This window comes from Cavia porcellus, unplaced genomic scaffold (assembly GCF_034190915.1).
Source record: "Cavia porcellus strain 051 isolate PalLab524CR breed Dunkin Hartley unplaced genomic scaffold, mCavPor4.1 scaffold_1, whole genome shotgun sequence".
Taxonomy (NCBI): domain Eukaryota; kingdom Metazoa; phylum Chordata; class Mammalia; order Rodentia; family Caviidae; genus Cavia; species Cavia porcellus.
Genome location: NW_026947484.1, coordinates 205,127,210 through 205,142,449, shown reverse-complemented (window position 1 = coordinate 205,142,449; position 15,240 = coordinate 205,127,210). Strand labels below are relative to the sequence as shown.

The following is a 15,240-nucleotide window of genomic DNA, read 5'->3' as shown; positions in this document are numbered from 1 at the left end:
AAACTGGAGTGCAAAGCAGCAAAATGATAGTAATGGACAACAGCTCAAAGCCTATACTGAGTTTACAAGCTGCTGACTGTTTCGTCCGGAATGTCTCCAAGGGCCGATGTGTTAATGTGCTGGTCACCAGTGCAGCTGCTGTCAGGAAGGTAGAGCCTTTACAAAAGTCCAGTTGAAGTCTTCGAGTCACTACAGCCATGTCCCCAAAGGCAACAGAGGAACTCTGGGTCCTTGCTCCTTCCCTTCCCAGGTCTTTAGTGAATGGTTTTGCTCTGCCTTGCACACCTACCATGATATTCACATAGGTTTAATGCAACAGGACAAAAGGACCAATCAATGCTAAACTGCAACCTCTAAAATCGTGCCAAAATATACCTTTCCTTTTCATTTATAAGTTATTTGTTACAGTGATCAAAAGCTGACTAATACACCATCTTTTTTCTTTTTTTTTTTTGAGAAGGGTCTCAACAGTGCAATCCAGGCTAACCTTGAATCACTAAATTGCCCAGGTTGGTCTTGAATTCATAAAATTCACAACCCTCCTGCCTCAATTTCCCAAGTACTAGGATTATAGCATGCCCAGCTATACCATTAATACTTATAGACAGACAGATGATAGATAGCTAGATAGAAGATGGAAAGTGAATCATTCCTTACAGCAGAAACAGAACAGAAAAACAGAAGGAGTGGTAGAGAAAGAAAACTACCATTGGGCTCCACCTTGCCATACATACTTCCTGGTGGCTATGATAAAAAGCAAGTTCCCCACAAAGCCTCTCAATCTCTCCCCTCTATACACAAGGTACCTGCTTAGGACAAACTGGAAACAGGAACTTTCTGAGGGAGAGATCTGCAGACATTGCCGGCACCATCGGAACAGAAGGCTGCCCAACTCCTAGGGACACATGTCAATTCCCAGAACTGAACTGACCCTGACGAAGACGGGGAAACACCATGTCCAACAGATCCTACAGAATACCTACCTATATTCTCAAAATGCGAAGGTCAAGAAGGACAAAGGCGGCTGGGGACAAGCACAACAACCAGGTAACTGTGATATCTAGAGCCAAAACTGACTTTCTTTTGTTATAAGGGACAGTAACAGAAAACTGGCAATAGGTAAGCAAAGTTACTAAAATAAAACACTTGCATCACGACAAAGTTAATTTCTAATTCTGATTACTGCATTGCAGTTATTTAAGAGAGTGTTCTTATTTCTAGAGACATCACACTGTTACCTCAGGAAATGCACTTAAGGTAGAGGTTCTAAGTCTACATAGGGCAACTTAACATTCATTTTTCAGAAACAACAAAACCAAAAGAATGGTTATATCACCAGGAAAGAAGGCCTAATTGTGGTAAAAGGAGTGCAGGGTATATAGGAATTCTCTGTAGAATTTTGCTGCCTTTCCATGTCAGAGGGATTACCCATCTCTTAAGGACAGAGCTTCATACACCCCTTCAGGCTGACAGGAAAGCCTGGGGACCTGAGGTGTCCCTCATTCTGAGGCATACACCCATCATCAGCCTACACATGTGGCAACTTGTGTTCCCCCTCCTTTCAGAGATCTCCCATGGTAACACAGAGTTCACCAACTCCATTGCCTGACAAGAGGACATACAAGACCAGTACAGCAAGAAGAAACACCCATGGGTGGGCAGGTGCTAACAGAGCAGAGGCAAAGCCTCCCTTAACCTCAGTCCAACACACTGCATGCTTCCAAGAGCACTTAACTGAGGACCAGGAGAGTTCCCACATCCACGGTCCTCCACTCATAAGCACAAGGGTCAGAGCTTGACACAGTGTTCACCCTGAATATGAAGGTAAACAAAACAAGTAACACAGTCAAGAGGCCAAAAGGCCAGGGCAAGGAAGGGAACACAAAGGTACTGTACAAGGAAGGCACAGAGCCAAAGCTGGGGCCTCTCTAGCTGTGCAGGGCAGCTATATGTCTCAAGCAACTCTTTCTAGAGGGTGCAGGCTCCAGACACACAATAGGAAAGAAGAATTGTTGTCCCCCTTTACCTGTCTGTGACTTCGTGGTGGCCATGTAGCATTGATTCTGAGGTAGCGACTGGTGAAGGGACGGGAAAGGGGGTAAAAGCTGTTGTCGTCCACAATCAGAAACGTTCCTACCGATCTCTTCTTTTGGTTCCTTATGGTCTCTCGCTTCCCGAACTTCTCTGGAGTCCTTGCTGGCTGCATGCTTCAAAATAAAAACAGTTAGTGACTGTGACTATGTACAAGCAGACAGTTACTCAAATAACATGCACCTCAAATCAGTTCTTTCTCCATTAGTTCACCTCAACTGAAAGATAAATGGGTGGGCAAAGAGTTCAGAAATCCACACAGCACAGCTATCATCAAATGAGCATCTAGTAGCATGGCACATATACCCTGTCCCTAATTAGGTGGCTGAAGTCAGCATCTCAAACTATAGTCCAACCTACAAACTGTTAACACGGTCACGAAGGGCCATAATTCATGTCTCACTGCGGGGCGGCTCTATTTGAATTCGGTCACTCCACTGGCTTGAACCACTGGTGGGTACATTCATGATTGTCTCACTGGGTAGACTGTATTGCTTTTCAGGGGGTCTTTCCTTACAATAATGCAAAGAAAGGCATTGATTTAGCACACCAAAAGTCATCATACTACAGTTCCTTAAGGGAAACATTAAAGTGGTATAAAAATTGTAACAGCTAATTTGTGGGATACTAGTTATAAATACATACTATATTCATCAGCAATGGGGTATTAGTAAGATTTCCATGTTAAAATTTAAAGAATGTTATAGATAAACCATAAATATAAACTTCTTTTAATTTGATAAAATAAATTGTGGTGACTACTGTAATGATTTTAGTAAGAGTAATATTAATTATTATTTATATTCGGACAGTAGTCATTCAAATTCAAGCAACTAACTAGATTTGATCCATTCACAGACTTTTTATTAATTTTATTAGACATAATAAAAAGACATACAAGTGATTAAATCTGTTTGTAACACCAGTGATATAAGCCGCTCAATGGATCAGTCATGCATGTACCACCACGGGTGGCTCAAGCTGAGGAAAATGTTCAAAGTCTAACCATCAAGGAGGGAAAGTAAGGAAAAAAGTAAGCAAGGGAAAGAGGAGAAGTAGCAGCAGGAGGTATATGTGGTTGACAAAACCTGAAATATTTTTTATTTAGCTTTCTGCAGAAAAAGCTTGCCGATCTCTGATTTAGGTAATAAATATTATCAAACTAAACCAGGTGTGGTAACACAAGCCTATAATCCCAGCAATTGGAAGGCTGAAGCAGGAGAATCATCATGAGTTCAAGGCCTGTGTGAACTATACAGTGAGACTCTGTCTCAGAAAACCAAAAATAAACAAACGAACAAATATTACCAAGCTAAAAGATACCCCAAAACTCTCAGGAGTGTTTTCACAGTTTACCACAGCTATGCTCTGCAACATCTCCAAAATGACATGTTGTGTAAACATACTGTTTCATTAGTGTGAAACAATGAAAGAAAAAAACATGTATATGTTTATGTATATGTACATTAAAAAATAGTTAAGATAGTTATACTACTGATTTCTGAGTTGATGAAAAGTAAGATTTGTACTGGTGTTGTTTGGATAATTGAAAGCAGATGCTTATACTCTGGGTATATGTTTTGGGGATGATAATGTGCAATGTATATACCAGTGTTACCCCCCTGATTGATGTACTTTAAAAGTTTGTTGTAGTCCTTCTCCTCTTCCTTCCCCGCTTCTTTTATTTGTTTTTATGTTTGAATAAAATGGCCTGGGGGGATAACATGTGTTTTGTTCCACATAGCTAATTACGCTGCATTTAAAAATTATCTTCTACTCACAGTTCTGACAAAGCATCCCTTTTTCTGCTCACTAACACCAGGGAGAAGTGGCCAAGGTTAAGAACAATTGTAATTCAAAGCACTGGATGAACACTGGGTTCCAAAACATGGGTTTAGGGGATTCAGGATACACTCCTTGAGGTAACAGTGGGGTAGGCAAGCAAATAGGGGAGCGCCAGCTGAGAAAGCAAACGTAACATACTTAACTAGAGAGAGCTGAAGGTTGTGTCCACCGCAGTGGGAGGCCAGGGATGGGCTGCTCTCTGCTATCTAGCTCAAAAGGAGCCCCCTACATTTGTCTACACCCTGCCTTACATCCTGTGTCTCACACACAGCTGCTCTCTGTGCCTCTTGCACACTCTGTCTCACTTATACACCCTGTCAGTGTATGACCTAAAAGTTTCTCAGAAACAGCCCTTCTTTCCTTAAGCCAAGTGAAGTTGCTCAATGTCTCACTGATATCCAGAACACAGAGGCTATGTGATGCTCTTGCTGGCCACTGAGCTAGTGAATGGCTATGGTCTGAATGTGTTACACATTGTCATATGTTGAGAGGTAATCTTCAAATCTATAGGTTAATGGTATGGGGACGAAGAGTCCTGGGAGAGTCCTGAGAGTACAGGGTTCAGGAGCCACGCAGGCAGGGCCTGCAATGGCATACACAGGAAACCTCACTACTGGCACACTCACTCTGTCCTGCTATGCAACCCTCTGCTGCTGCCATGTCACAATGTAGCAAGAAGACCTCACCAGGTGCCATACCATAGTTGGTCTTCCCAGCCTCCACAACTGTAAGCTAAACTCCTACTTTGCAAATCACTCTGTAGCACAACAGAAAACAGACTGGCACAGGAACCAGCTCTGGTTTCCACCTCTGGTGACCCAGCTCTATGAAGTTTTCTGTTGCTTACCCCAGTGGACACCCACCCAACTCACCAATCTTTTGCCCTAGGCCCTATGCTTTCCCCTGAAGGCCTTGGAACTTACTCTACTTCCAGAATGCTCTTTCCTTTTCCCCTAAGGATTAACTCTTTCTTCCTCCAAACCACAACTCAAGTATGACAGCTCCTTCTATAACCGCCACTGTGTAACCACCCTCAGCACACAAAGCACTGTTTTAAGGGACCAGCGTAAAGCTACTAAACCTTTCTCCACACATCAGGCTGGGCACTGATGCTGCCACCATCCAAGCGCAGGACTCAGCTGCTGCTCCTATGCCACCTACCAACTACCAACCAGACAGCACCCACCTCAGCTAATGCTTGCAGGCAGATACAAAATGGAATTTTAACAAACACATAAACGTCTGAAGAGGAAATAACCACATGCAGCTAATCCTTGTTTAGGTATAAAATCTACTATTTCGTTTAAGAGATTATTTTCAAAATTTTAAAAAATTAAGAACTACTAAACCAAAGTGAGGATTCCAGACCTTGTCCATACCCTTGTCTAACACAGTACAACCATGAGAAAAGAGTACCTGTGCACATAAAGGCACAGCAGCTGGCCTGTGTCCTTACACAGCCTTGCCAACCACCTCAATCATCACTGCCAGGCTATATATCCCGGGCTCTCCCCTCCTGGCCTGGCCAATTCCTGGGTACCATGCACCATTGCTAAGAACTGAGTCCTCCCTCACAGTGGAAGAGCACGGTCATCTTCCTTCCTGAAGCTAGCGCTCAGTGCCAGGCATGTGTACAAGAAAACAGGATGCAGTAACAGAGCCAGATAAGAAAGTGTGGGCCACCAGTTGACTCCTCTTGCAGTATGCACAATTCAGTTAAGAAAGAAACTACAGAATCTCCAAAATCAGAGCTAAAGAGTTCTTAGACATCAGACCAAGAGCAAAATTCAGAAAAGGAAACAAACAAACTGAATTTCACCAAAATGACAAAAAAAAAAACCTGTCCTCATTTTGACTCTAGGTATACTCTAGGTACAAAAGATGTAACCATGAAAAAAGACTGGGTAAAGGGTCCATGGGATGTCTATGCCCCTGTCTCTTTTTTTTTTGAGACAGGGTCTTACTACATAGTCCAGGCTGGCCATGAACTCACAGCAATCCTACCTCAGCATCCTGAGTCCTGGGATTACAGGCATGCACCACCATGCCCAACATGTACTATTTTTGTAGCATCCTGATAATCTGTAATTATTTTAAATTTTCCAAAGTAGTAACATATTCAGGAAAATACTGTGAAAGGTCAATACTAAGTCAGGTTGGCCAAGAGGGGTGCTACGAAAACCCTACACCAGGGCTCAGGCTACCAGTAGATGTCATGTAAGAAGGCATCCAAACAGCAGCCTAGCAGTGGCCAAAAACACCTAGAAGCAATGAGACCTCAAGTTTTGAGGCTGGCCAGTGCAATTCCAGGCTGCACCCATCACCACCTCATGATCATAGTACCAACCCAAGATACACTGCCAGTACTCAGGCTGGTCCATTGCCATTAACCCAAAATCAAGCACACCCCTAAAGAGGAAAAGTCAATACTGGAGGGGGAAAATGACCATGTACAAGAGCTATCATGTCTAAACAGAACACCTCTGAGGAATCGAAATTCACTAACAGAGACTGTGGAAAAAATTAAAATCAGTACATCTTGAAGGATAAGATGAAACACGATGTAGAACTAGTTTTAATTAAAGGAACTAATCAGGTATTGAGTATGAAAAAAGTCAAAATCAATACATGGAATGAACAGAAGAATGAAAATATATATATATGCATGTATGTATTTTTGTTTGTTTCTTTTTTGGTTTGGGGGTTTTTTTTTTTGAGTTTTGGGAGCTTTTTTTTTTTTTTTTTTTTTTTTTTTTTTTTTTTTTTTTGGTACCAGGGATTGAACTCAACCTCGTGCTTACCAGGTAGGTGCTTATGCTAGTGAGCGAAATCCCCACCCATGAATAGAAGACTATAAAGTGGAATTGGAGACCGGTGAGGCTGTCCACAGAGATGGAAACCAACACTCACCTGAAGGAGATGGAAAGAAAATCATACATAACATTTTCCTGGAGTTGACAGACTGGCAGAACTCATTGATGAGGGGGAAAAAAATGGTCCTGGAACCCTAAGGTTGCAGAGGAAATGTCAGATGACCTATACAGTATGGACACGTGAGCTTCAGAATGCCACCAGCAATGCCAGATACTACAAAGTTCAAGGGAAGGTGATCACAACCCAGAATATATCCTCAGCCAAATTAATACTAAAGCAAAATAACAGCATTACAGACATTTTAAAAGATATTCAGACAAGCACTGCCAATGCTAAATGTTCAGTATACAAGACTCATTTCTTTTTCAAGGTAAGCCTAAGCCTGGTGCATTTCAGGTCCTTTGTCATTGACTGCATCACACTTGGCCTTAACCAACTTCATTTCCACTTGCTTCTCAGTGAGAGAGTGGGTGCTGAGTTCTGCTGAACTAGACTAATGCCTCCAGGCCCACTGCAGATGAGGAAGCAGTCTCCTCAACAGTGCCTGACATATCGCCACACAGAGTGAGAGAACCCTTTCCAAAAAGCCACAGCTGGGGAGGTGTCAAAGGCAGCATCTCCTGACTGCTCACAAGCTGGAAGTGACCACTACTATGCAACCACTGCCATTCACTGCCTTTTCGCTTTAATACACCAAGTATTAAAGGTCTACTTGCCACTAAGACAAAGGAGAAGAAAGGAAACAACAACAGAAGGCACAAAATTACCAGGCCTAAAATGGACTTCGGCATGGTCTTGCGTGCCCTGTGAACCTTGACATCAGTGCCAGAAGCTGCAGGTTTCCGGTCCTCTGCATCTGCTCCCCCAGGCCCAGGCAATGGTGCTGCGGCTGGTGCCTGAGGAAGTGCACTTGGAGTCCTGCCTCTACCAGCCACCCCAGGCAGGGTCTTTGCAGCATGGCCAGGAAGCGAGGAGGCTAGGGTACTTGGAGTCCTCGAAGGCTGCCCCTGGAGAGCAGATTTGCCAAAGAAGTATCCATTGCTACCGATGACGGATGTCTGAACGAAGTCATCAGCAGCGACGTGATTCTGCTTCCCTACTTCTACGTCTCTTTCCGAAACCCCATTCTCCGCTATCCGGGCTGCTCTGTGGCCACCTTCCTGGGGGCTGGATCTGGTGCTCTCCTGAGTGAGTTTGGCTCCATCCATGTGGCTGGTGTCACCGCTCTTTTCACAGGCCCCATTGGTCTCCCCATCTGCAGCCATGGGAGTTTCTCCCACTGGTTTCTCAGCAAGACCTTCATCAGCAGCCATAAGAATATCTGTGAAAGAAAGAGCATCACCACAGCTGGCAGCTGGCCTCCATGAACCACCACCAGCAGGAGCTATAGTTCATTCAGGTGGCTTCTCTGAAACATCTACTGAAATCCTTTCAGTAAAGGAAACACAAACCAGCACTTAAGTTCAAACAAAAGAAATACAAAGCTATTTCTTAAAATTAACTTCTGGTTAAATCTGAGGAGTCATCACAGTATGAAAAGCATGAATGTTGTCAGAGATTAAAAAAAAAAAAAAAAAAATAGAGCTGCAGTGCTGGGCGTGGTAGCACACTCAGCACTTGGAAGGCTGAGGCAAAGGATCACCAGGAATCTGAGGCCAGCCTAGGCTACATGGTGAGCTCAAGACCATTCTGAACTATACAGTGACAGTCTCAAAAAAAAAAAAAAAAAAACCTCCCCAAGCAACTTCACACAAATAAGCAGGGAGACAGGCCAATGAGGGCAGCTTCCATGATACCCTCTTTGGGAAGCTGTCTCCTCAAGACAATTTACAGTCATTTCCAGGATGGTGAGAAACAAGAACACATTCTGCATCAGGAAACAGAAGAGTACACTTAACTTGATGATGAGTTGAGGCAGGAGACACATGACTACATCCCTACAGGGAAGAGAAGCTTCAGCCAGGCCAGAGCTCCACCTTGTTCACCTTGCTGTCACACCTATCACCTGATACACAGCATTCTTTGCTGATTGTGTTATCTGCCCATCCTCTCGGATGTGGCACATCAAACCCAGGACTAGTACATACCATGTACGCAATTAATAATCTTTTCTGAATGAATCAACAGCTATTAACCATTTTTTTTACACCCTTAACAAAACAGAATATGTAGAAACTTCCTTAACTTAGGAAGTTAAACATCAAATTCCAAAGTAAATGCATACCTATTCATAAATTAATTGTATTTAAAATCCGAAATAACTTACAGACATGTATTAATACTGCTTACTATAAAAGAAAAAAGCTACTAGGTTAGGTGACACTAAAGAATAAAAGAGAAAGCTAAATGTTAGCAACAAAGGGGTTGAATAGCCTCATTACACTTGATACATTAGAAAATTCCAAGGGACAGAGGAGGAATAGAGACAGGAAAGGGCCAACAGATAGGAAACAAACACCAGACAGCTAGGAGTCTTACAAACAGGGTGAGGTATTGGTGAGTGAAGAGAACATGAGCAGCTGAACCCCAGAGCTAGCAGAGAGCACCAAGTCACCATGTCACTCAAGAAGTCAGCAGTAAGAGGCCTCAATCTGGCTGGCTGGAGACCTATACCACTTAGAGGTTGTTGGGGTAAGGGCAGAATGCAGGCAAAAGGGGAGCTTGGTGTCCGGCAGAGGACAGACCTGGGCCAGATCCCCTATATATTCCAACCACCAGTGTTGTGGGGAGGGTGCAGGAAACCAGTAAGTACACCACATTCCAAGTTACCTAGCAAGCTGCTCTACAGTGTGGTTAGATAGATCATGTGCACACTCAGGGCACAGCATTTTAGCACATACAGAACCAAGTGTCCACACCTACTTCTTATCAAACAGCCTCCTCACACTTCCTCCCACTGCCATTTCAATGCCTCTCCCTATGTCCTCCAAGCCTCTAGTCCACCTTGTCCAGAATATATAAATGGAGTCACATAGCATGTGGCCTGACATATGGCCTCCTTCGCCTGGCTAAACACACATAAGCTTCATCCCTGTTGTGGCATGACCCATGTATACAACCTGCTCACCATCCCATCATGTGGCTATACCACAGTCTGTCTATCCAATTGTATCAGGAGAGGCCACAGTGGGTGCCAGTTTCCAGTGGTATAAATAAAGATGCTGCAACATTCATGTAACCATTCATCTTCACTTTCAGGGTATACTTTAAGGTAAGGATATGTGGAGGTTTTGCTTTTCATACTTTGTTTCTTCCTTCTCAAGCAGATCTTTCCATGTGTATCTGTGTGTGTGTCTGTCCGTCCGTCCGTCTGTTCAGGAATGCAAAGAGATGAGGAATTATACAATAACCCCAGGTACAAATAAGACGTCAGCAGCCTTGGACAGATTGTAGGTGGACAATGTCACTTCTCCATCCAGCAAACATATTCCTTACCTTCTCTCACCAGCTCAGTTTTCATGCAGCAATCCTGTTTAGTTTCCCCCTTGGCTGGAACTGCCTGCTTTAAAAACAAAACAAAAAGCCATCAACCTGCATACAGCAGAGACAGAGGGCACAACCCACTAGCACGATGTCTCTAAAACAAATCACAGTTACAAAATTCACTATCAGATTCTCAGGATTGAGTTCTTCAATCTATAGATAGCACAGTTACGTCCAGGAAGAGGGTAGCATTCAGAAAATAGTCCAAAGAAACACCCATCTATTCTATAGTTCTGGGAATAGTTTTTTAACAGTAAGAATGTGCTACTGTATTATATAAATTCAAAATGCTTTGATATGTCATAGGAATGCTGTATTTTTATATGCATTCTGCTACCAACAATAATCCACCTAAGGAGGCCAGGGATTTAGCTCAGTGCCACAAGTGCCTGCCTGGCAAGCGTAAGGTCATGAGTTTGATCCCTGGTACCAAAAAAAAAAAATGTTTTAATCATAATAATCCACTTAAGTCAGTGGTGGCAAACCTATCGCATGTGTGCTACAACCAGCTGTTTATCAATGAAAGCTCTAAAAGGCACGAGCCATAACTGACCTTAGTATTTCAAATGTCTAACAACTTATAAAGAAGTTTACAGAAATGACTAAATCCAGAAAATTTCAATAAGCTAGTCAAGTCACTAAATATTTATGTGCCTACCACATTGAGGCATACTCTATACCATACAAGGTGTCTAGAGATTTGTTTTTTAAAACTAAAAAACCTCAGAGCTGGGCGTGGTGGCTCATGCCTGTAATCCCAGCACTCAGGAGGCTGAGGTGGGAGGATCATTGCAAGTTTGAGACCAGCCTGGGCTACAAAGTGAGCCCAAGGCCAGCCTGAACTGCATAGTGAAACCCCGCCTCAAAAAGACAAAAAAAAAAAAAAAAAAACTAAAAAACCTCATCCTGAAGAGGTTTGTAATACCTCTTGAATGTAAACACACCCAAAATATGCTCTTAACCAGGTCTTTACAGACAAAAGTGGTAGTAGAATATCAGCAAACACTCTGCCCACATTTGGGGACAGGGGAAAAGATGCAGACCACTCTGGTATCAGGCTCAGAGAAATCTAAGTGCCTAAAGACACCAAAAAGTTTTCTCAGAACGTTCCCACTAAACCTTGAGCTCATCGCTAATTCTACTTCACACCCTATCTGAATCCCAAGAGCAAAGCCATTGCCCATCTGTCACTCTGAGCCCCCAACCCTGATATCACCCTTCCTTCCTCAATCCTGCTGCAAACAAATGTCTGACCTCCTCAGTGTTCCCCGAATGCTCCCACCAGCAGCATTCTTGGGAAGGGCTGATAACTTCTTTATACCCCAGAAATACAGGTCAAGAAAGGATATGAGTAGTGCCAATCTTTCCCCAGCTTCCGGTGAAGCTCAGCCTTTACTGTAAGCTGAGCACCTCAGAGATCCCTGAAAGACCTGTTTTTTGACATTCATTCAGGGAGAGCCCATCAGGACAGCTTGATCCTGCCCTTTAGTTGGCAACTGATGGAACCTAGGGGACATCAAAAGTCATCTCTTCCCAGTACTTGGACTAAAGGTCAACCACTATGACTAAACACCCATCATGTTCCAGGTAGGCAGAAAACCTCAGTAGTAAACAGGTCCTGCCCCAGCAAATTTGATATCAAGGGTAGGGACCAGGCTAGTTGAGTGGTTTTTACATTTCCAAAGGCTTATGAACAACAAAGGACAACAGAGACCTCTGAGGTCAAAGCTACCTGTGTGAATCTTTTCAGAAAAAGATTCCTGTTCTAGGTTGGAGAGAAGCAGCAGAAACAAACAGATTAACCTGTAAGAGCGCAGACTGCTATGAAGTCTGTAAACTGTATTTCAGTGGCACAGCACACCCAGCACTCCTGTTGTCTGTCCGAGGCCTCTCTTACTGTCTCACCAACTGGCTCCAGGGGGAGGCATTAGTTCTTTCCTGCTGCATCACCCCACCACATCCCAGGACCTGGCATGTAGAAAGAGGAATAGACAGTCTTCCCAAAGACCAGAAAGGTTCTGGGAACGCCCCCCCATGAGCCTGTACCTTCACTTGTACATCTGTTTTCCACTCAGGATAGACCCAAATGATGCTGGGAACATCCAAGCTGCACAATCAGTATCTGCTGCTTGAAACAAGGAAAGGTCAAGATACAACCATCTGTGATCCTCGTGGAGGGTCAGCACAGAGGTGGACAGTCCCAGGAATGCGCATGGAAAGCTTGGCCAAGACCAGAGCAGGAAGTAAAACTGAAACTCAAATGCTCTGTGGTTGAACCTACATTTTATCTAACAAGAGGATACATGCTCTCATCACTTTCTCAAAGGGGACAGAAACCTAATGCTCAGAATTCCTGACATGGGTAGACACTGAGCTAGAAAAGGCTTGTGGATGGGACCTGCAACCCAAAGCATAACAAGTGCCATCTCACTCCAGTTCATGTTATTGTCACTTCTTTTTTACAACCATACTTGCAATGCCAGAAGCAAATGGATCCACTGGCAGATTTTTTAAGTCCTGATCCATCTTCAGCTCAGGGGAGAGAAATGACATCTTGACAATAAAATGTCCCTTTTGCTGGGTGACCTGCATTTATCCTCTGCAGAGGAGCCTTAACACACTCCTGAAGAGGACAAGGACTGGTTTTGGGCATGGAAATTGCTGCCAACAACACTATGAACAACAGAAACTCTAATCACATCAGAGTCCTCAAATCAATGGCCTTTGGCAGCAACAGGCACATCAAAAACTGCACCTTGGATCCTATGTACCATCTCTCGTAAGTACCAAAGCTCCTGAAGAAATGGCCTTTACCAGACTGAGGCAAGCAAATTATAAATCAAGTTCAGAGCATCGTGTACTGCCCAAGAAAGAAAGTGCCAAAAGGATGACAGGCATGTCACAAGAACACCGCAAAGCCTGATGGGGCTCCTACTGGCTAACTGTGGGAAATTCAATAAACAAAAAGGAATGATGACAGTAATAGATTATAACCCACTCAACACAATGAGGACAGCATGAGTCCACATTAACATTAAACAGATGGATTAAAAACAAAAACATGGATGATCAGTAAGAATTCTGCCATCCTGAAGAACAGTGATCACAGAACCTCAGGCCACAACACCGCCCAAGCTCTGGAGGCTGGAATTGGCTGCTATCCTCACACACAAAAGAAGTCATGGCACAAAGAGAACCACTGTGAGGTCACTTCTAGCCACAGTCACCTCATGCCCACAAGGCACATCATAGATCTCCTCAGACAAAGATTGCTGATGGGCACACCTCCCAAACCTTCTCTGAACTACAAAGCCTGAGGAAGGACAAGGTCAAGGTCAAAAAGAGGTCTAAGGCTGGGGATTTAGCTCAGCGGCACAACCGCCTGGCTGGCATGCATCAGGTCATGAGTTTGATCCCTAGTACAAAAAAAAAAAAAAAAAAAAAAAAGAGTTCCAACGTGAGTGTCTCAGTCACATTTCTGTCACTGAGACACAAGCCCAATACCCAAACATACTTTACTGGTCCCTAGTTTTGGTCTGCAGCTAGCTGGCTTCAAGGCAAAAATGGCATGAAAAAAGGGCCTATGCCAAGGACTGCTGCTCATTCCATGCCAGCCAGGAAGCAGAGTGGGAAGGGAGGAGCCAGAGAGAGATGTACCCTCCTAGATCACATCCCCAGTGACCTCCCTCTTCCAACCAAGCTCTGGCCTAACCAAGAGCCAAGTTCAGCTATTCAACTGGATTCAACACATGAATCCAGTGATGACTACTGAGCCCCACAAGCCAATCACCTTCTACACACAGAAGAATTATGGGGAATGGTTTAGATCTAAATCATAACAAAGGGCAAGAACAAGTGGTTCTTCCAGCAGGTATTACATGTTTAGTCATTAAAAAATTTTAGTCGGGGGGGCTGGGGATTTAGCTCAGCAGCATAAGCGCCTGCCTTCTAAGCAGGCAGTCATGAGTTCGATCCCTGGTACCGATAAAAAACGAAAAAGACAAAAAAAAAATTTTTTTTTTTAGTCGGGTGTGGTAGTGCACGCCTGTAATTCTAGCACTTGGGAGGCTGAGGCAGGAGAAGTGCTTCAAGTTCAAGGCCAGGCTAGGCTACAAAATGAGTTCAAGGCCAGCCTGGACTGCATAGCAAGACCTCATGTCAAAAAACAATGATTTTTTTAAAAAATGCCAGGTGTGATGGGCGCACGCCTATAATCCTAGCACTCAAGAGGCTGAGGCAGGAGAATCACTGCAAGTTCAAGGCCAGCCTGGGCTACAAAGTAAATTCAAGGCCAGCCTGATCTGCATAGTGAGACCTGGTCTCAAAAAAAAAAAAAAAAAGCCACAAGGTGTGGTGGCACACACCTTTAATTCTAACACTCAAGAGGCAGGAGGATCATAAATTTATAAATCCCATCCGAGCAACTTTGTGAGATCTTGTCTCAAAAATTAAAAAATTTAAAAAGGAGAAAGGGATGAAGGAGAAGGAAAGGGAGGACAAAGAAAGGATATGGCAGAATTCTTTATCAGTCTCCTACTGTGTTGTCAGACTGAGAACAGAGGGCATACACTGGGTAGTGAACCAGGAATCGTGACTAAACATGCAAGTTCTATCTGCTTTTGTGAGATACTAAATATTCAAGAATAAAGCCTATGTCCAACTTCAAACTCAAATTGAAAAGGGAATTCTTAACCAGAACCTGGAATTTCTGGGAACTGTGAGGCATTTTCAGCCTTTCATATACAAAATTCTAAACAAAAAGATAAGCAAAGTCAATCAAAAGAGTAAAGTGCACTTACTAAACAGTCATGATGATAATCTGTACAAACTAAAGTGGGTGGAGACCAGGGCCCATGGCTGGATTATGTACCCTAAGAACACCACCTCTCTCTTAAAGAGGGAACTTCCGAGTCCAAAAACTTCTATTTGTTTTAAATATGGCTTTAA

General features: G+C 43.5%; 1 protein-coding gene across 28 annotated transcripts in view; it reads right to left on the bottom strand.

Annotated features, from left to right (window-relative positions):
• The window catches only part of Ehmt1 (euchromatic histone lysine methyltransferase 1), a 175,318-nt gene that overhangs the window by 88,523 nt on the left and 71,555 nt on the right, over positions 1–15,240 (bottom strand). For 18 of the 28 annotated variants that reach the window (XM_063228611.1, XM_063228480.1, XM_063228590.1 and 15 more), the window contains 3 exons: positions 10,246–10,312; positions 7,578–8,131; positions 2,027–2,207 (listed from right to left, as the gene is read on the bottom strand). In XM_063228611.1, the coding sequence (XP_063084681.1) occupies positions 2,027–2,207; positions 7,578–8,131; positions 10,246–10,312 (802 nt within the window). Of the gene's footprint in view, positions 1–2,026; positions 2,208–7,577; positions 8,132–10,053; positions 10,121–10,245; positions 10,313–12,096; positions 13,711–15,240 lie in introns of those variants that run through there. The other 10 variants (XM_063228488.1, XM_063228536.1, XM_063228550.1 and 7 more) reach the window with 4 other exon arrangements.